The sequence below is a fragment of the Vulpes lagopus genome, chromosome 15 (assembly GCF_018345385.1).
Source record: "Vulpes lagopus strain Blue_001 chromosome 15, ASM1834538v1, whole genome shotgun sequence".
NCBI classification, from domain to species: Eukaryota; Metazoa; Chordata; class Mammalia; order Carnivora; family Canidae; genus Vulpes; species Vulpes lagopus.
Window position 1 is genome coordinate 8,522,275 of NC_054838.1, and position 20,389 is coordinate 8,542,663.

The window sequence follows — 20,389 nt, forward strand, 5'->3', positions numbered from 1 at the left end:
ACCTGGTAAGACTTTAAAACTATCTCATTCCACTCTTACTAGACCTACTTCTCATCAGCCAGTGACTTGGATTTTAATTGCACATGCTTCAGTAGGAGACAATTGTCATTAAAACAAGATTTACTAACACAAATTATTATTTTGTTGCACGGGGGGCATGGGGAGGGGCAGGTGCTTAAAGACGGGTCTCAGGTGCCGCCGCCGTTGTTTTCACAGGAAACTTTTCAGAGGCAGTGAAACTGGATGTATGAACTGGGAGCAAGCGGACCCGGATCCCAGTTCTGACTCGACAGCTAACCTGCAGCCATTCACCTACCCCTGTTCTGTGACGCGGGGCACAACTGCCACCAGCCCAGCGGAGATCACGGCTTCCCGTGGAAAGCCCTTAGCAGTAACAGACTATAGGCTTCAAATCCCAGCCCTGTCCCTTAGGGCCGGTTACTGAAAAACGCTCTACTTCGCTTTCCCAGCCCATGCTTAACACTGGGGCAGAGCATTACAGGACATGCCCCCCTGTGCAGTGTCACCAGAGGGGGCTGCTCCTTGCACTGTTTGCCTTATAGGTCCTTGGCACTCAGACACCTGTGGCATCGATGGCCAGGTAGGTCAGGTAGGAACCTATTAGTTACTGCCTCTGGACACAGGGGAGCAGGAGCACTATCAGTGCTGGGGATGAGGGAGCAATGGGGGCACTATCAGTGCTGGGGATGAGGGAGCAATGGGGGGGGGGACAATCTGTGAGACCGTGGCCAAAGCAGAAACACCACCTGGCCCCCTTTTCCTGATGTATAAGCACACACCTTGCTCCGGGAAAGGTGGCCCCGGGCTCGCTAAGAACCAGCTGCTTAGTGCCGTCGGGGGTGAGAGCTCTGCCCGGTGACCCCCGCTTTGGTTTAAATGGGAGACCTTCGGCACAGCACCCTGGAAGGCGGCTTCCAGGTGCAAGGGCCCCGGCAACATCTGCCTCGGGCCGAAGTGGGAGGGGAGGACGCGGGTGCCGCGGCCCTAACCGTCGGGACGGCCACCCCGTGCAGCCCAGGGTCGCTCTCCGCGGGGAAGGGACCCCCGGCCCTGGGTGGGTCGCTGCACACCGCGGCCCCAGCCCCCAGCAGCCCCGCCCTGCTGGGCGCCCGGGACTGTGAGCGCGTCCCGCGCTGCAGGGCTGCGCTGGAGATTCGCGGGCACGTGAGTGGCCTGGGGGACCGTGGACGGGGGCCTTGCTGGAGCTTAGAGACGCGAGACTGCAGGCGGAAGGGCTCCGGCCAAACCGTCGGTGGACGGGCGCCCCGAGCTCCGCGCTGGGGCAACACGGGCTGCGCCGCGGCTCCCGCGCAGGTCCCCCCGAGAAAAGGGGGAACGCTCCGCGGCGGGGGCGGCGCGGCGGGCGGACACGCGCGCGCACGGCCCGGGCACCCGCCCCGGGCCTCGGTTTCCCCGACTGCACGGACGAGGGCTTTGCACCAGAGCGCCTCCCAGTCCTGCTGGGCGCCTAGAACCCCCCGATATTCCACGCCCAAGCTGTCCGAGGCTCGGCGGCCGGAAAAAGAGGGGAAAGAGAGGAAAGACGACAAGGCGGAGCGAAGGGAGGAGCGGGTGGGCGCCCGGCACGGGCTTGGCGGGTTTTCGACCTTCCTCCTCCTCCTCCTCCTCCCCACACCTGAGCTCTCCCGTCTCGGCCAGGAGCACCCCCGCGCCCATCGAGCGTGCGCACCAGTGGTCAAGCGTCGCCCTCTACACACCAGTTTCTGGGAGCCGTGGGGCAGGTGGGCAGCGCGGTAATGCACGCGGGAGATGCAAGGGGCAGTGGTCCCGGCCGGGGTCCCCGGGGCAGGTGAGTGCATCCGGGCCGGGCGGCAGCGCAGGCGCCCGGGTCTCAGCCCGCGTGCCCCGGGAGGGCCAAACCTCATTCCCCAACTGCAGCCAGGGGAGGGGGTGTTCGGGGCCGGGGGGGGGGGGGAGGAAAAAAAAAAGTTGCTGAACTTTTCCCCCAACTCCGCGGCGGAGGCGGGCCCCGAGGGCGGTGCCTGCAGCCTGATTCGCCGGCGGCTCGGGCCTGGAGGCTCCGATTGGCGCGCGGGGCCGGGGCCGGGACGGGCGGCGTGGGGGAGGGGAGCGGCCCTCCCAGCCCGCGGGATCGCCTCGCGCCGGGAGCGGGTTAATTTCAAATCGGGGGCTCGGCTGCTCCGGGACGGTCACGCTCCCTCCGCCCGCCCGCCGGCCCCCCAGTCCCGGTCCCGGCGTTGCCCTCCGCGGCACCCACCTCGGCGCGGCGTGAGGACCGACTGACGGCCGGACGCGCGGGCTCCCGGACCCGGGAGGGGAAGGGGCGCCGGGGGGGTCCCCGCTCGCTCAGCCCCCCCCCCCGCCAGCTCCAACCGTGAGGTGAACTGACAGGTCAGCGGGACGCACCGGGACGCGGCGCCCAGCCGGCCCGGCCCCGGGAGCGGGCTCGGCAGGGCCGCGGCCGCGACGGCCGTTTCCCGCCTCTCGCTCCGCCGGGGGCCGTGGAGGGAGGAGCTGAGCTCCCGCGCAGAGGGGAGGGGGCGGGCGAGGGGGAGGGGCGGGGACACCGTGGTTCCGGGCGCGGGTTTGCCCGCGCTCAGGCCCCGCGCAGCCGAGGGGCGGCGCCGGCCACGGCCCGGCTTTCCGCGCCAAATTTTTAAATCGAAGGCGCAAGGTCCGGCCCCGCCCCCGGCGGCCGCCGCCAATCACAGCCCGGCGCCCCGCTCCCTGATTGGTCGAGAGTCGTTGCCTGGTAACGGCGGCGAAGCCGTCCGGGAACTGCAGGGCCGGCGGCGCGCGGGCCGCGCGGGGGGAGGGGCAGGCGGCGGGGCGGAGGGGGAAGTGCGCGGGGCGCGGGGCGGCCGCGGGGCGCCTACCTGGTGGCTTTGCTGCACCGACGCGTCCTCGGGGAGGGGGGCGGGGGGGGATCCAGCAGCGTGGCGCGAACTGGCCGCCCGACACTGAGCACACGGCGCTTTGCATCTTTAAGGATGTCTTAAAAAAAAAAATGAGAAAGTCTTAAGCATCCGGCGCTCTTTAAATACCCGGAGGACTTTTTGGAGCTTGAAGGACTGAATTTGGAAGCTTCCTATCGGGCTGTTTCCCAAGACTTTGCAGCTGACCCTGTGCACGTGTGTGTGTCAAGGGCAAACATTCAGGCATCTAGATGCAGACGTTGATCCAGATGCTTGGGGTCGTGTCCGCTCAGCCGGAGGCGGGCTCGGGGCCGGGGCGCTGAGTCCCGGAGGCCTGACCTGGGAACAGGTGGGTGCTCGTGCTGGCTGCGGTCCCCTCGGCGAGGGCCGGGCAATGGCGCGCCTTCGGTGAAGGTGGGAGACGACTGTCACTGGGAGCTTTGTGGTTTGCTTTAAGTCTCCTGACAGCGGACCGGTTTGCTGGAGTTCACTGGCGTTTGATGGAGGTTCTCGGCCCGGCGGGGCTTAAGCTCTGGGACGGAATAAAATGTACATGTAATTTGTCATTTCTCGTTAGTCTTTGTTTAAGCGGCCTAGCGGTGTCCATGAAGGAATATTCAGCGGAGCTCCTGGTTTTATTTTTCTTTTAACTGTATCTGTTTCCTTTTCTTTTTAAGGAAAATAAACTTTTTAATAGAATTGATTGGACTACTTAAACCATCTCAGGGTGTTGGGAGAAACTCCAGATTTTTCATTTTTAAAGAGACTCTAAATGTATGAGAAATTTACAGAATGGAGAATGAAAAGGTACCTTTCTAACTTTAGTATTCCTCCTTGCAGTTTGAAATGCGATATCACCCTGATTCCACCCCATAATTTTTCCACATCCAGTATCGTATTAATGCCACATCCCTTTTTAGTTAGCTTCTGTAAAAACCCCGAAGGAAGGGAAATTTAATTTTTAAAGAGGGGAAGAGTTTGGCCAGAGGTAAAGTAATCCAAAGTTTTTAACGGTTTGATTCCAAACGGAAGTCCCAAAGAGATAAGCAGAGAGAAAAGGCATTTTTAAGAATAATAAAATTGGTTGGCTGCACTGTGATATTTCTCAGGATTCTTGGACAGTTAGAATTCAGAGAGGGCATTTGACAAGATTTGAGATCGGATTTCTTTTAAGGTAATTTCCTACCAAATCGGCAGCTTCTTAAACTTGAGGTAGACATTTTGCAAAATAACAACAGGTTTTTCAGTAGGGGTATCTTGACTGGTGTCCCAACTACTGATAGATTAAAAAATGAAAAAAAAATGCAAGTTCCTCAAGTAAGAGAATTGCTATCGTTTCTGATAGTCGGAGGCAGAGGACTTTAGAGAAATGCCTTTAGAGAAACGCCATTCTAGATTAGCACCTCTCGGGTGCACATGCTTGGGAGGGTCCTCCGTTGTGCCCATCAGGCTGATTTCCTTGTAAGAACACCATAGTTGGATTGAGGATATTCTGGTTTAAAGCCTGTGCAACCTCTCTCAGCCAGGGTCTCCTCTTCTGCAGAGTGGGACTACAGGATTTGGTGAAAATACAAATGGAAAAGCTCTTGACAAATCCCAAGGAGTCAGAGACATGTTAAACAGCCTCATTAATCTTTGTTCCTAAAGTCACTGAGGAACCAGAGTCTCTGTGTTCTTTCACGTATTGCCATTCCAAGCATTTTCTCTAACATAGCCACAGATAGTAAGAATGTGTGGAGTCCCCAGTGGCCGAAAGTAAAAGAAACATAATCTCCATTCATCCTATTTGTAAACTGCTATTAATTTACCCTCATGCTTCAGTGGCAGTCCTACCTCTGCTAGGAACTAGCTTTGTGACTTTGAATAACTAATTTTATTTCTCTGGGCCCCATTTTTCCTTTTATAAAGTGAGAGGGGTAAATACTCAAAGAGCAGACTTTTCTTTGCTCTTAGACACTCTGGATTTTGCTCCCTACTAGGTTTTGCCTACCAGTATGACCATGATGTGACCTCACCCTTGTCCCCTTGGCTTTCTGCCTCTTCCACATCAATGGCATTTCACCTCTTTAGCCTTCGGTGCATGTAGCCACTGTGTGAGATGGACGCACAGAGGAATGGGACACGGTTTCTGCCGTGTAGGCCTTGACTTATTGCAGTGTCCTGTGTAAAAGTCACTCCTAGGAGGTTTGGGTCGCTTACAATCATCAGTCCTATTAGGGAAAGCTGAGTGAAGGGTATATAGGAACGCTCTATGCTACCTGCAACACTCTTCTAAATCAAAAATTATGTCAAAAAGGCTGTAAAATTAGGCTTTAAAGGGTTTTTCGTTTTTTGATTCTTGGAACATAAGAAAAATTTAAGTCTGTGCTTTACTGCAAGATTAAAATGGCAGTTTAGCTAGCAAAAAGACCATAAGCGTCAAGTGATCATTGGAATACAGTTACTAATTTAAGTGACTCTCCAACCTCATTAGGCATTTTTTCCTTAGCAATATTCTATTTATTGTACAATTTCTAAACTCAAAAGCTATCTGATCCTGTTTTATAGTGGATTTAATTTTTAACTTGTTTTAAACCAGGAAAATCTCTTTTTTGAGCCACATAAAAGAGGACTAATGAAAACACCCCTGAAAGAATCCACTGCAGCAAATATAGTGTTGCCAGACATCCAGCCCGACTTGGGCCCTTTGACCACACCCACCAAACCCAAGGAAATCTCCCAGGGAGAACCGTGGACACCAACAGCCAACCTGAAAATGCTCATCAGTGCCGTGAGCCCCGAGATACGAAACAGAGATCAGAAAAGGGGGTTGTTTGACAGCAGAAATGGATTACCTGAGGCCAAAGATTGTTTACATGTAGGTTTGCAGAAAACTGGGTGGAGACTGGTGGGCACCGACAGGCCCCTGTGTGTGTGTGTGTGTGTGTGTGTGTGTGTGTGTGTGTGTGTGTGTGTGTGTGTGTAGGGGAGGAAGGAGGTGCTATTACAAAAGTACCAGCAATTTAAGCATCTCCACCTACAGACTGTTACTAGCTGCCTTCAGAGCACAGGAAACGTTTTGACTCCCTCAAATACAACACTAGAAATTCTGAGCCTTTGACTTATTTTCAGTTCAAGCTTCCTTTTTAGATCTGTCAAGCAGTTTATCTTGGCTCACACCTCCCCCCACTCCAAAATTTTGCAGCTAAGCGTGTTAGCCATCGAGTGCAGGCGACCTTAATAAACCTGTCAAGCTTTATTTCTGGTTCAGACATTACTGACCTCTTCTTTTGTAGGAACACTTATCCGGAGATGAATATGAGAAATCCCAACCAAGTCGAAAAGAGAAGAGTTTAGGATTGTTGTGTCATAAGTTCTTAGCACGATATCCTAACTATCCCAACCCTGCTGTGAATAATGACATCTGCCTTGACGAAGTCGCCGAGGAACTGAGTAAGTGTGCAGAGAGCTCACTGAGACGGTTAATAATTAAAAGTGACTTCATGGACTTGCTCCTTCAGACCCGTGCTCATCTAGCCGGTGTTTGTCATGACGCAGTGATGCCACGTAGGAATGATAAATCTCTAAAGCCCTGTCAATCTAAGAATAAAGGCATAGACTTTCCACTTTGAGTAAGTCTTCAAACAGAAATAAAAAAATCACAATGGAGATTGCTTCTGATTGCATTTCGAAAGCTCTGAGGCTGTAAGGGAAAGCAGCATTGTTTTATGACTTGTTTCATAAACAGCTGCAACTTTGAACTTCTGTCTCGGTTCTCCCCCTGAAGAGCTGGGCTGAGGAACGGTCTCTTCACAGTTTATGATGAGGATGCGCTGCTGTGAGTGGAAGCAGGGCGTTAGCGCTCCCTGCACTCTGCTCTCCTGAGGACCAGTACATTTCTGTGTTTGGTAAAAGTTACTGTGTTCCTCCTACCCCTTTACTGCCTGAATCTAGTTACAGCTAAAAAGGGGTCTGTGTCAAATGTGGGATATCTTTGGAGTCGTGACAATACTATAATCTGACACTAAAGAGATGATGCAGGAGATTTTTTTTTTTTAAAGGCTTTATTCCTTTATTTGAGAGCGAGCGAGAGAGAGACAGAGAGATACAGAGACAGTAAGAGAAAGCAGAAGCAGGGAAGAGAGGGAGAAGCAGGCTCCCCACTGGGCAGGGAGCCTGACACGGGGCTCCATCCCAGGACCCCGAGATCATGACCTGAGCTGAAGGCAAATGCCTAACCAGCTGAGCCACCCACGCGCCCCAGTGCAGGAGATTTTAATATATAGCTATCATTCCACGAAGAAAGTTTTACTTTTCCAGATACATGTTTATAAATATCAACTTGATTTCACATTTTAAGAATATGCCATTTTGGGCAGCCCGGGTGGCTCAGTGGTTTAGCGCCACCTTCGGCCCAGGGCGTGATCCTGGGGACCCGGGATCGAGTCCCACATCGGGCTCCCTGAATGGAGTCTGCTTCTCCCTCTACCGGTGTCTCTGCTTCTTTCTCTCTCTCTCTCTCTCTCTCTGTCTCTCATGAGTGAATAAATAAAATCTTTAAAAAAAAAAAAAAGATGATGCCATTTAGATTCATCAGTTCACTTATGCTTTATCATTTCCATGTAGGCTATACCTTTAATTCAGCAGGTAGCTGTTGACCACCTACTGTGTGCCAGGCAATGTTGTAGGAGCTTCAGATGACATCAGTGAATGAAAAGAATAAAATCTTTCCTCCTCTGTAACCTACTTTCTAGTGGGGTCCAATAGAGAGGTACACAAAGGACAGATAGTAAGGAGAGCTAATGATAGGTACTATACGAAGCACATAGTAAGCAAGTGGTAATAACGTATGTTAGAAGGTAGCACATGCTGTGGGAAAAATAAAATGTAGAACAGGGTAAAGGGGAACCAGGAGTGCTGGGTGTGTGCTTAAATTAGGTGGTCAGGTCAGGCCTCGTTGAGAAGGTGACATCTAGGCAAGAACTTGAAAGAGTGGAGGTGGGGAGCAATGAAGGCATCTGGAACAGGAATTCCAGGCAGAGTAGCCCACTACAAAGGCCTTCAGACAGGGGCATATCTGGCAGGGCCCAGGAACAGCAAGAAATCACAGTGCTTTGTACCTATCCTCTGACAGCTGTGTGTGTCTGTGTGACACACGCATGTGCATGCATGCCCACATGCCCACGCAAGCTTTGAAGAGTAATAGAAAAAACAGGTGATGATATGTGGAATTTAGAGTATTAAAGACTTGTGTTTGCCACTTACTGGCTCTGTACCTTGGGGTGAGCTGCGTCACCAGCCTAAGCTTCTATTTCCTCGTCAGTAAAATGTGAATAGTAACACCCGCCTCACCAGTTTATGGTAAACGTTTCCTAAAGCTGTATGGCACACAGTAGGCCCTTAATGAAGGTTACCTGTCTAATTCATATTCTTTGTACACTATGAGAGCAGAAACATGTCTTTCTCACCTTCACACTCTCTATTGAGTGTAAATAAAGTTATATCATCCAGACCCCGCTGGTCAATAGATCAGGGACGAAAAAGTTACTCCGTTCTATACACATTACAAAATCTGATCCTAGTACGTACAATTGCTCGTTCTTTGCAGATGTTGAGCGGCGACGCATTTACGATATTGTGAACGTCCTAGAGAGCTTACACATGGTGAGCCGCCTCGCCAAAAACAGGTACACCTGGCACGGGCGACATAACCTCAACAAAACCCTGGGGACTCTGAAAAGCGTCGGGGAGGAGAACAAGTATGCGGAGCAGATTATGATGATCAAAAAGAAAGAATATGAACAAGAGTTTGACTTTAGTAAGACTTACAGTATAGAGGATCATATCATCAAATCAAACACTGGCCAGAATGGACACCCAGACATGTGTTTTGTCGAACTCCCTGGAGTGGAATTTCGGGCAGGTGAGCAATGGTTCGAAGAGCTACACAGCACTTCTCAGAGGCCTAAGGGAAAAGGTTCCTTACAGAACACTGTTCTAAAGCAGCTGCTGCCTTTCAACATGTTAAAATGCTGCAGTTGTCAACTGTCTGATGAGGTTGTGGTATTTTTAGCCTTGTTACTTTAGAAGTCACTTGTCCCTTCATGAATTTTAATTCTCTAATCCTCATCCTTCTCCAAAGCTTCTGTAAACAGCCGCAAAGATAAGTCTTTAAGAGTGATGAGCCAGAAATTTGTGATGCTGTTTTTGGTGTCAACGCCTCAGATAGTAAGCCTAGAAATCGCTGCCAAGATTTTAATTGGGGAAGACCACGTGGAAGATCTGGATAGAAGCAAGTTTAAAAGTAAGTGTGGTGACTGTCATGGGCTTTTGGACCTCATCTTAGACTGTAAAATCTTACTTCTCAACTGATTTCCAAATACATTTCCTAGCCTGACATCTTCTCTAATTATGCTTTTGTAGCTTCACTTCTCCCCAGAAGCCACGATTATACTGATTATACCGGTTTTTGCTAACTTGCAGGATTCAAAGATACATATATAACGAGTCTTATTTGTCCAGCACTTTGGCTTATAAACAGTTCCTTAAAAGTTACCTCCTTGGATACTGTAACACCGTCCCCATTTTGCACACGTGGGCCCTGTGGGAGCCTGAAGTCTAAATGAGCAGTAAATTGTAAAGTGGGTCTGGAACCCAGATCTCTGCTCTCATGTATAAGGGTAGAAATAAGTAACTCTTCTAAGATTGTTCCTGGAAGTGACCTACCTGCAGAACAGTTGGTTGGCCATTTTGAAAACAATGGTCTTAGCCAGGCCTGCTCAAAGTAGGAAAGGGGCCTGCACTGGGTTCCTGACGCAGAGCTCAGCCCGCACCTCAGTGACAGGCTTTGCAGGAGGCTCCAGGAAGAGATGCATACAGAAAGAAGTACTTAGCAGATGGGAAGGACCTGCTGCATGCCTACCTCTCCCCACAAGGCATGAGGCTAGCCTCAACAGGGGACCCGCTGCAGGGAGGGGGGGCCAGGAGTTGTCACCAGACTCCTTTCCCATCCCTGTAAACCACCCTAGTCCTGAGAAAGTAAATTCAGACATCTCCAGGTTGATAGTGTCTCTATAAGGACAAAATTAAGTCGAGGGTATAGGCAATAATACTGGCAATTGCCTTGGGAGACGATGGGATTTCAGAAAACACGTCCCTGGACTCTTGATGGGCTGCCTGCTTTTTCTGACTCCCCAGACAGTTTTCAGCCCTCCATGTCACTGGTTAGTCACAGCGCTGGAAACCATTCCAGGAACTGCAGATGTATAACTTGCTGAATCCCCAGGGAATTCAGAACTTTCTGGCATGGCTGTGAAGAAGGGGCCCAATTTCTAATTTTGTACTATCAAGCTGGAAGTAAAGGCAGGCTTCTTGTAACAAAACTTTTTTAAGATATGTAAGATTTGTAGAATTAACTAATCTCTGCATTGCCTCTCACGTAAGGACAATGATAAAACTATACAAATTTTGATGGGGTATAGAATCCTCTATGCTTATGATAGCGAATAAGTCTCATTGTTATAACTCTCCCAAGTGGGAAAGCGATACATTTATCATCAGTGCTTTATTTCTATTCCTAGAACTCTTCTGAATCCTCATTAGAAGATTCCCAGCAGTGGGAACTTTGTATTCAAAAATCTGTAACGTAGTTCCCAATAGGGTGATCTCATGAAGTCATTTTTTCCTTTTTCAACCTTTGTCATTTCAAAATTCGGTACCCGCAGCAACTGAAGTCTTTTCAATATTTAAACCTGTTTTTTTTGTGTGAGTTAAAGCCGTAGCACCAGAATAACTTGAAAGGGTCCCATTTTCCTCTGTTTGACGTTGATGGCTAGGATAGCTCTTTGAATATACGTGACGTCCTTAGGAAGCAGAGTCCTTTGATCTTTCGTTACTCCATTAAGTGGTATATATACCTTTTATTTTCCAGCAAAAATTAGGAGGTTGTATGATATAGCTAATGTTCTGAGTAGCCTGAATCTTATCAAGAAAGTTCATGTTACAGAAGAAAGAGGCCGAAAACCAGCTTTTAAATGGACAGGCCCAGAGATCAGTCCAAGTCCCAGTGGTATGTATTTGCTTCCCTTCATTCTTCGCTTCATTGTTCTGAATTAATGCACATTGGGAGATAGTCTCCCTTTTTCTCCCCACCCACACTCCCACATGGCAAGACCGTAAGTTGCTGGAGAGACAGAGACCAGCGCCAATATGGAAAGCACAGCAGCTGGTTCCATCAGCGACCCCAAGATCCAAAACGCCTCTTAACCCTGTACCCAACAGGCAGAGCCTGTGTTAAAGGATCTGAAAAAGTTGAAAATCTCAGAAAATCCATAAGAAACTATTGCTTAATGATTATCCTGTTCAGCGACCATAAAGGAGCCCACACACACTGAGAATATGAAATGAATTCATTCCAGTATCGATACTCTGGTCTCCATCTCAATTCTGGGGTTCTGACATTTTGCATTCCACCAAAGATCCCAAGCCGAGGCGTTCGGTGGCAAGAACACAAGGCCACGGAGGTGGAGGGAAGCTCATTAGCTGTGTGGCCTGAAGCAAGTGATAGGTCCAAGGCTGTTTCCTCCCCTGTGCAATGGGAAGAACGGTGGTTTGTTTCCAAGGTTATTGTGATTTTCAGTATATGTTGACTCTTGAACAACACAGGCATTAGGGGTGTAATCAAAAACCTGCCTATGCCTTTAGAATCCCCCAAAACTTAACTACTAAAATAGCCTATAGCATTGACCAGAAGACTTAGCAATACCATAAAGTCAACACATACTTTGTATGTTATATGTATCCTCTACTATATTCTTACAATGAAGTACGCTAGAAAATGTTACTAAGAAATCATGAGGAAAAGAAAACACATTTACAGTACTGCAGTGCAAAAAAAAAAAAAAATCTGTGTATATGTGGACTTATACAGTTCAAGAGTGGGCTGGGACCTCAGAGAGAGGTCCTTTGGTGCAGGGATGCAGAGTGTAGGCTCTAGGGCCAGACTGGCTGGTTCATATCCCAGGCTCACGTTCTACTAGCTGAGAGACCAAGGTGAGTGGCTGAGTGTCTCTGAGGTGGGGCTGCATTCCCAAGAATTACCTACCTCATGGAGTTGTTGAGAGTGTCTTAGTCTGGTTCAGGCTGCTGTAACCAAATACCTTAGACTGGGTGGCTTGCAAGCAACAGAAGTTTATTTCTCACAGTTCTGGAGGCCGGGAAGTCCGAGATCGTGGCACCAACATATCCAGAGCCTGCTTTGTAGACTTGTCTTTTTGTCATGACCTCACAAGGCAGAAGGGAGTAGAGAGCACCGTGGGGACTCTTTTATAGGAGCCCGAATCCTGTTCAGGAGGGCTCCGCCCTCCTGACCTAAGCACCTCCCAAGGCCCCACCTCCTAACACCATCGCCTTGGGGGTTAGGATCTCAACCTGTGAACTTGAGGGGCCCAAATATTCAGCCCACGGCAGTGAGGTTTGCCATCCGTCATCGGGTTAGGACTCCACGGATTAGAAGATGCACAATTTTGTGTCTGTATCCGTAAGAAAGAGAAACCACTAATGATTACACTCTACTACACTACTGGTTGGTTGTAGGATGCAGTGGGTTTCAGAGATGTTAAAGCTTGAAATCTTACCTCAGAATTCAGTTAAAATAAGATGAACAAGGTCTTGTGCGTAAGGCACATCAGACAGGGTCTGGCCCCAGGTCAGCGCTTTATCCCTGTGGACGCTTTCATTCCTAACATCGATCTCGGACTACACTTGGACTTTATCTTCCACGGGGAGGCCGAGCCAGCCAGGTTTTAACTCCTGCCCTCCTCTCTTTCAGGCCGGGGCCCAGTCCTCCCTCTCCCCTGCTCCGATCTGGAGGCGAAGCGTCCTTCGAAAGACAACTGTGCCAAAAACCTCTTCTCCACGCGTGGGAAACCCAACTTCACTCGACACCCATCTCTTATTAAACTGGTAAAGAGCATCGAAAGTGACCGGAGAAAGATCAATTCTGCCCCCAGCAGCCCCATCAAGACCAACAAAGGTATGTTTTCATTAAGGTTTTGGGCTCTGCTCAGAAGAATTCCTTTTTATCGGCTTCTTTAGCTTAGTTGATCCCTACGGTACTCGTTAGAGAACTGTTTTCAATACCCTTCTACCCAGACCCACTTGAAGCCTAACTCCTGTATGAATGAAAGGATCAAAAGGAATTGGTGGGCTTTATCGTTTAATTGCTGTGTGATTGGGGGGGAGGTGCAGGTTTTCTGTTCCTTTGTCTTCAGTGACGTTTCATCTGTGTGAGCACTCAGTCTTTTGCTTTGACCAACACTCTTCCCCCACCCTTTTCTGTTTTACCAGCTGAGAGTTCTCAGAATTCAGCACCCTTCCCAAGTAAAATGGCTCAACTCGCAGCTATTTGCAAAATGCAGTTAGAAGAGCAATCAAGGTAGGTTGGTAATACTCTTTAGTGGCAGGATGAATTAGTTTTACGTCGCATCATTAGGATTACTTATTTTATATAAAACTCCTCGCTAGCCTGGGAAACTGGTGAGATAATCTTTTCTATAACTCTTAGGCAGTCATTACAGACCCGAGTTTCATGAATGCACGGCTTCAATCTCGGCCAATCTAAAGTGGTGGAACATTTTAGAGAAAAAGTGTTTCCAGTGTGTCATGTTGGAAATCTTGTCTTTTAGTGAACCCAGAAAGAAAGTGAAGGTTCAGCTGGCAAGATCTGGGCACTGCAAACCTGTGGCCCCTCTGGACACCCCAGCAAATGCTGAGCTGGAACTGACGGCACCGTCCCTCATCCAGCCTCTGGGGGTGGTCCCCCTCCTCCCCAGCCCCTTGTCACCTGCGGTGCCGGTGATCCTACCTCAGGCCCCTTCAGGCCCGTCCTATGCCATCTACCTGCAGCCTGCCCAAGCCCAGACCATGACGCCACCCCAAGGCCTGAGCCCCACAGTCTGCCCCACTCCCTCTTCTAAAGCTACACGATCAAAAGATGCCACAGATGCCACCTCCGAGAAGGCAGCGAGTGATGCCACCAAGGCCAGTGTGTCCACCAGGCCCGGAAACTTGCTGCCAGTGCCGGAGAGACCAGGTGCCAAGACCCGAGACAAGGAGCCGGCTGGAGAAAGAGGCTCAAAGAGGGCAAGCACGCTCGAGGACGGTGGTTCCAAAAAGAAATTTAAAGAGGACCTAAAAGGACTTGAAAATGTCTCCGCGGTAAGTACAGCCTTGAACTGTGTCGGGCTTTAGAAACTCCGCAGTTGGCCAGAGGAGAATTCAGTAGCTCGTGAAATTTACCAGAGCAAAGGGCAGTTTCTCAGAAGACGAGGAACCGTTCCTTAGCATCCCATAATCCAAACAAAGCCCCAGACAGCTAATCCCCTGACAGGGATGACGACAGGGACATTTTTAACCTTTGGAGGAAGGGATTATTTGTTCGCTTTTTAAAGCACCACGGGTGGTTGTCCTTAAGTCCATTTCTCTGTCACATACTGGAATGCAAACACCTGTCGTGAAAGTCTTAAATAATTTACAAGCAGACGTAACCCCAGATGAATGGATTGGATGCATAGGGTTCCTCTAACTCCTGCTTTCTGAGTCATTACCTAATGTTTGTTTGATGTCACTTACCTGGCATCTGTCGCCTGGCAGACTAACTGTACCCTCTGTTTTTCCTTCCCACCTCAAAATTTAAACCAAAATTTCTGTTTTGTGTAATAGAATAGTCAAGCTTATCTTGGCCGATGGTAGGTAGACTCGATGCGCCGGCTCCCAGGGATTTCCGTGTTCCAGATCATTTTTTTCCTGGGTGGGGTTAAGTTCAGGAAGGAATGGACATTTGTTAGCTGCCTACCAGTAGGCACTCTTATACACCTCATCTCCTTTTTTTCTCCCTCAAGACAATTATATATGGAAGGATGTTATCACCAAATAAACACCACTAAACGTGAGGCAGAAGTTAGTCCCTCATTTTGTCCCTGTTATTAACTTATTTTACTTCTCTACATCTTTTTTTTTGCACATCCGTGAAGAATTTATCCTACCAATGTTTTCCTGATCATCGCCTGGGTGTAAAAGCACTGTGGTCTGGAGCAAATCAGACCCAGCACCTGCCTTTGGTGACTGTTGCTTTTGAATACTTGCCCCAGGGCCATGTTGCAGTTTTTGTGAGGTTAAGTGAATTTATTACATGATAATATACATAAAGGGGCCTGTGATCCTTTTAAGGCCCTGTATAAGCTGAAGGGTATTATCCCTAACTGTTGTTATTAAAGAGGCTTTAGAGTTTGTCAAATCTTCCCCGAGGATGGCCTCATGGTAACCATTCAAAACATCTATTATCTTCGCGTAGTATCATTTTGCATTTAATGTACATGCGAAGGGGAAAATCACAAGGCTCTGGCTTGATTCAATTTTCTGGGAGGTCCATAATCTCTTTGGGCCAATGGATATGATTTAATAATGGTCCCCTGTTGCCCACTTAGTCATTCAGGATTAGGATTCTCAGTAGATAGATTTTCCACGTCCCTTTGCTTCTTTTTTCGTCTCTGTGACTTCATGTTGACCATTTCTTTTCAGCATGGACTGAGCGGAACAAAGAAAATCAGAGATTCCTGTGTTAATTCATTCAGCAAACATTACTGAGAATCTATACACTTCTACGGGTGGAGAGAAGACAGTGTACAAATAAACAGAAATATGTTAGGTAGCGAATGACAAGAAATAGTAAAAAAATAAAACAGGCTGATGGAACAGGAGAAAGGGGAAAGAGGGCTGATGTAGCCTAGATGACAAACATGCAAGCTGAAATATACCAAATTCATTCATCCTGCTAATTAATTAATAGCTCTGGTTTTAAAAAAAGAAAAGGAATTGACATTATATAGATTAAAAGATTTTTTTTGAAGAATGCAGCTTGTAGAAAATTGAAAAATAAGTATTAGTAGAGGTTTTGCTGAAGATTTGAAAGAATTAAACCAGCAACCAGAGTAACTTGTACCTTGAGAGAGTATGATTAACGGTGGCAAAGAACAGCTATTTGTAAAATGCCTAAATCCACCCCATTAAAAGTTTCTATTCCTGCAGCTTTCAAGGAACCAGCCAGTAAAGCTGTGGAACGGTACCAGACATTTAAGAAGCAACATTAATAAAGAAACAACAGTGTCTTGGGGGCACTGTGAGCGAGCATTGCAGGCTCTGCATTCACTGGTTCCCAAGGAAAAGATGGGACCTATTAACAGCTAGATCAAAGTGCAGGGTGTTGTTTTGACAATGGCGAGAAGAAATATCTGGAGGAAGATAAAAGGAGGGCCCCCCAGGTTACAAGAGCTGCTTTTAGCTTTTGCCAGGCCCGCTCATGGTAAGGCGGAAACAGACGTCTCAGGCAGTTCAGCCCCCCAGGCAGGCTGTCTGTTTGGAGAAGTGGAGCAACCAAGCAGGCTGGCTGAGGGGATACACACAGCCCAACACTGGCCATTTCTGTTTAGAATGTGACTTAATTGCCTAAAGCTTTTGCTCCGTGACATGTGGGTCTCCAGTGTGAACCATCCAGTTCTCTTTTTTCGGTTATCTCTAGGTTCTGAACTCTGGGGCCCTGCCCTGTAGTTGTACATTATCAAGAGCATTTGCTTGGTATCCGCTGGGACCTAAGGTCCTAGGGAAAAACCCACAGTTGTATAACTACTTAGTTCTTAATGAGGGGTCAGCACATTTTTTCTGGGAAGGGCCAGCTACTAAAGATTTTTGGCTTTGCAGGCCATATGGTCTCGGTGATGCCTATGCAATTCTGCTGTTATTAAAAATGTAAGAAAGCAGCTATAGCCAGAGCATAAATAAATGTGTTCTAATAAAACTTTATTTCTAAAACTAGCCCAGAAGCCGCATTTTGGCCTATGATTTTGGCAGCCAGCCCCCTTCTCTAAATCTCCATTTCTTAAAATGTTTCCCTTGAATACCAACACTACCAAAAATGTAGCTGCCAAGTTGCCCAGGAAATGCTATATGCTGGATGCCTCCCTGGAGATTTATAATGCGTTCCATCATTACAGCCCCTCGGAAATTCTCTAATAAAGTCACCATTTTTTTTTTCCTTTGTTCAACCCAGCATTTCCAAGACCCATTCGACCATGATTCAAGTAGGGCTAACTTGCATCCCATGGAACCAGGGTTCCGTAGAACACTCTCTGGGAAATGACCGTCCTGCATAATTCAAGAACAATCCTATAACAAATACAGCAGCACCACCATGGTGCCCCGCTGCATTAAATGTAGTTCTGACATTTAGCGCCACTTCATACCAAAAAGTCTGATAGCGGGACTTAGGATGTCAGTGTGAGGGGGTGTGTTGGGCACATCCTACCTCTAAGCAGGCTCACTGCTAGCTTTAGGACCCTTCCTGAGACCACAGACAGCATTGGAGAAACACATGGCTTTTAACAGGACGGGTATTGGAATGGGAGGGAGTGAAATCGTCTTCCACTAGCTGCATAGGTGGCCCGCCCGTAGCCTATACCACTGGATGCTTTGGTCTGATAAGACAAACAACCGCTAAGGGATATGAGTCCTGGCACAGGTACCTGTCCATTTTCCTTCCATATGCATATGTAAAATAAATCCTCCTTGTTTTCTAGACCCTGTTTCCATCAGGATACCTAATCCCTCTCACCCAGTGCTCGTCCCTGGGGGCAGAGTCCATTCTGTCTAGTAAAGAAAACTCCAGTACACTTTCCCCAAACCACAGGATCTACAGCTCCCCCATCACAGGTGAGTGTCCCTAAAACACTATGCAAATGTGGGTCAGGCCCAAGTTCACTTAAGCCTTATAAGCCTCTCCGACAAATGCCTGTGCTTTTAAGATATTTTCCCCCCCTTGTCTTTCCAGGTGTTATTCCAGTGACGTCATCCGAACTCACTGCTGTTAATTTTCCCTCTTTTCATGTAACACCTTTGAAGCTAATGGTCTCACCAACTTCGGTGGCAGCTGTGCCTGTCGGGAACAGCCCGGCTCTCGCTGGGAGCCACCCTGTTCCCGGCCAGACCCCAAGCTCAGCCATTGTAAACTTCACACTGCAGCACTTGGGACTCCTCTCCCCCAGTATGCAGGTGTCCGCCAGCCCTGGAGCTGTTCCCGTGTCTCCAAGACTAGAGGGCATTAGTGTCATGCCGGAAAGTGCAGGCACTCAGCAAGGAAGGGCCACCAGGTACGACTCGCCAGTGCCAGGCCAGAACCAACCAAATGGACAATCAGTTGCTGTGACGGGTTCACAACAGGTGAGAGCATTTACATCCAACGGGTTTTTTTTTTCCCTTTGGGTCACTGAGGCCCAACTATCATCAGTATCACAGAAGACTCACTTTTGCTTCCCTTCCTTGAAGAAGGAAAGGATGGGAGGGGGAGACTGAAGGCCTAGCTGCCTTCCAAACCCAGCAAGAGTACCCAAGGAGTCCACCCAGCCATTTGTAAAATCTGCTGGGCTCCCACCGTGTGCCACACCCTTCCGGCCCGGCCCTGTGAGGCTATCAAGGCCATGCCTCCCTGTGCAGGTTTGACTTGTCTTTCCCGTTCTCTTTCCCATCAGCCGGTTCCAATGACACCCAAAGGGTCACAGTCAGTGGCCGAAAGTTTCTTCCGGACCCCGGGTGGACCAGTGAAGCCGACAGGCCCATCCTGCATGGATTTCGATGGTGCTAAGAAAACCTCTGTAGGAGCTCTCTTTGTCCCACAGAGAAAACTGGAAGTCTCAACAGAGGATGTCCATTAATTGACAGATTGGGCTTCGTTTAATTTTCTAAAGAGTTGTTTAATAGAGAAAAAGTAATCAGACTGATTTGGAGAACACAGTCTCTGAAAATACTGTAAATATGTTGGGACTTTACTTAATTTCAAAGCAGATACTTGTTTCCTTCTTACACACACACACACACACACACACACACCTATATATATATATATATATGTTTGTACTAAGCTAATTTCAACCATCAGACCTACCAGATAAAAGCAAAATGTTGAACTAAGGTGTATTAACTTTCTGGAAGAAAGGATTCTCTGAGCTGTGCCTATGCTATTATGCCAAGTAACCGTATTAAAGTTTACTTCCCTCTGACTGAATATGTGACATGTGCGGTGCCGCATTCTCATCACCTTTGCACAATGGAAACGCTGTGATGTGGAATGTTGTATTTTTAAATGGGATGGCTGTAGCTCTGTTTTTTGTAATTCCTTTAATCTGTTCTTGTTGCCATGTGTCCTTTTGTAAAGTTTGCAATGATCCTCAATCAAGTCTATGGAAAAATTATTTATAAAGTGTATTTTTAATCATAAGTTGTTCAAATTAAAACTTTTCTAAATGTATTTCACATTTTCATTTGGCCGGTTAGAGCGCTGCTGGGAGAAAAGGAAACGCTCACTAACCGGGGAGGCGGATGCTTGGTAAGGACAGTGCCTTCGGGGTTCCTTTAGATGTGCCACGTTTATGAAATGTTCCTACCGTCTTCCCTGCGGCTTGACTTTTCAGCGGTGAAAATGGGTTTGGAGAGGCTGTTGTGTGGCTACAGACACCCAGCAGAGTCTCCCATGCTTTCCACCGTGCCCTGGGAGATTAGAAAATGAAAGGTGTAAGGGTGCTGCTCCCTACACTGGCCTGGCACTTCCAGCTCCGGGCCCGTCTCCTGCTGTCTGCAGGCTCCAGTCCTCCCACCACACTTCCAAGCAGCCGGGCTTCCGGGATAGGAAAGTAGCAGTAAGGATTCTAATTTGCTCAAGGAGCTACCGCAATAAAGTCCCATGAGCTCCAAGAGAAGGAACGAGCTGCACGGGGGTTAAGCATGCATTTCCTTGACCCCCGTGTTATGGGATGAATTGCACTTTCACAATGACCCGGGCTTTCCCCGGTCAGGGTCTTAAAGGATCATCATGATAGCTATTTCCTGCATATTTACTACATGCTAGTAGGTACTGTGCTATACATTTTAAAAGCATTAGCTCCAGAAGCTAAAAGGATGAGGTCACTGAGGCTCACCGGGATTAAAGCGAGAAGCCCAGATTCACTATGCTAGAATACGTAATGACTCACGGGTACCGGTCTCTATCTGTTCCCCATCCACTAACACGCGAGCCCAGCTGCTGCGGTAGGAGCCAGGCACACTCCGGGTAATCGGAGCATTGGTAAGGTCATCCCTTTCAAATATACGTGTTTTGTTTGCACAGCCGAGTACAGCGAAGAGCAGATTTTCACACTGACCTGCAGACTCCCCTTCCTTCACGCTAGAGAACCAATCTGAGCTATTAGTTCCAAAGGACCTCTCTGCCTTTGCTACCTCGGGGTCCTGTGAATGGTTCCTGATAGAACAAATGGCTCCTGCCTTTAAGGTACTTACAGTTGAGGAAGACAGGATGTATGTGTGAATAAGCAGAGAAGCATTTCCATGCAGGAAAGAGGTGGTAACTTGCCAAATGGCAAAGACAAGCAAAGGATGCCAGTCAGTGGAGG

General features: G+C 48.5%; 1 protein-coding gene across 2 annotated transcripts; it reads left to right on the plus strand.

The window, feature by feature from the left end:
* The first annotated feature begins 1,766 nt into the window (after positions 1-1,766).
* Positions 1,767-19,213, plus strand: E2F8 (E2F transcription factor 8). 2 transcript variants are annotated; one of them, XM_041729709.1, is made up of 13 exons: positions 1,767-1,831; positions 3,596-3,725; positions 5,497-5,775; positions 6,194-6,350; positions 8,506-8,820; positions 9,040-9,201; positions 10,828-10,965; positions 12,727-12,930; positions 13,245-13,332; positions 13,583-14,114; positions 17,528-17,660; positions 17,779-18,167; positions 18,476-19,213. In XM_041729709.1, the coding sequence occupies exons 2-13, from the start codon at positions 3,711-3,713 to the stop codon at positions 18,656-18,658; spliced, it is 2,595 nt and encodes an 864-aa protein (XP_041585643.1). In that variant the 5' UTR covers positions 1,767-1,831; positions 3,596-3,710; the 3' UTR covers positions 18,659-19,213. The 2 variants fall into 2 exon arrangements, with proteins under 2 accessions (XP_041585643.1, XP_041585641.1); XM_041729707.1 differs by lacking the exon at positions 1,767-1,831 and adding an exon at positions 2,112-2,394.
* The last annotated feature ends 1,176 nt before the right edge of the window (positions 19,214-20,389 follow it).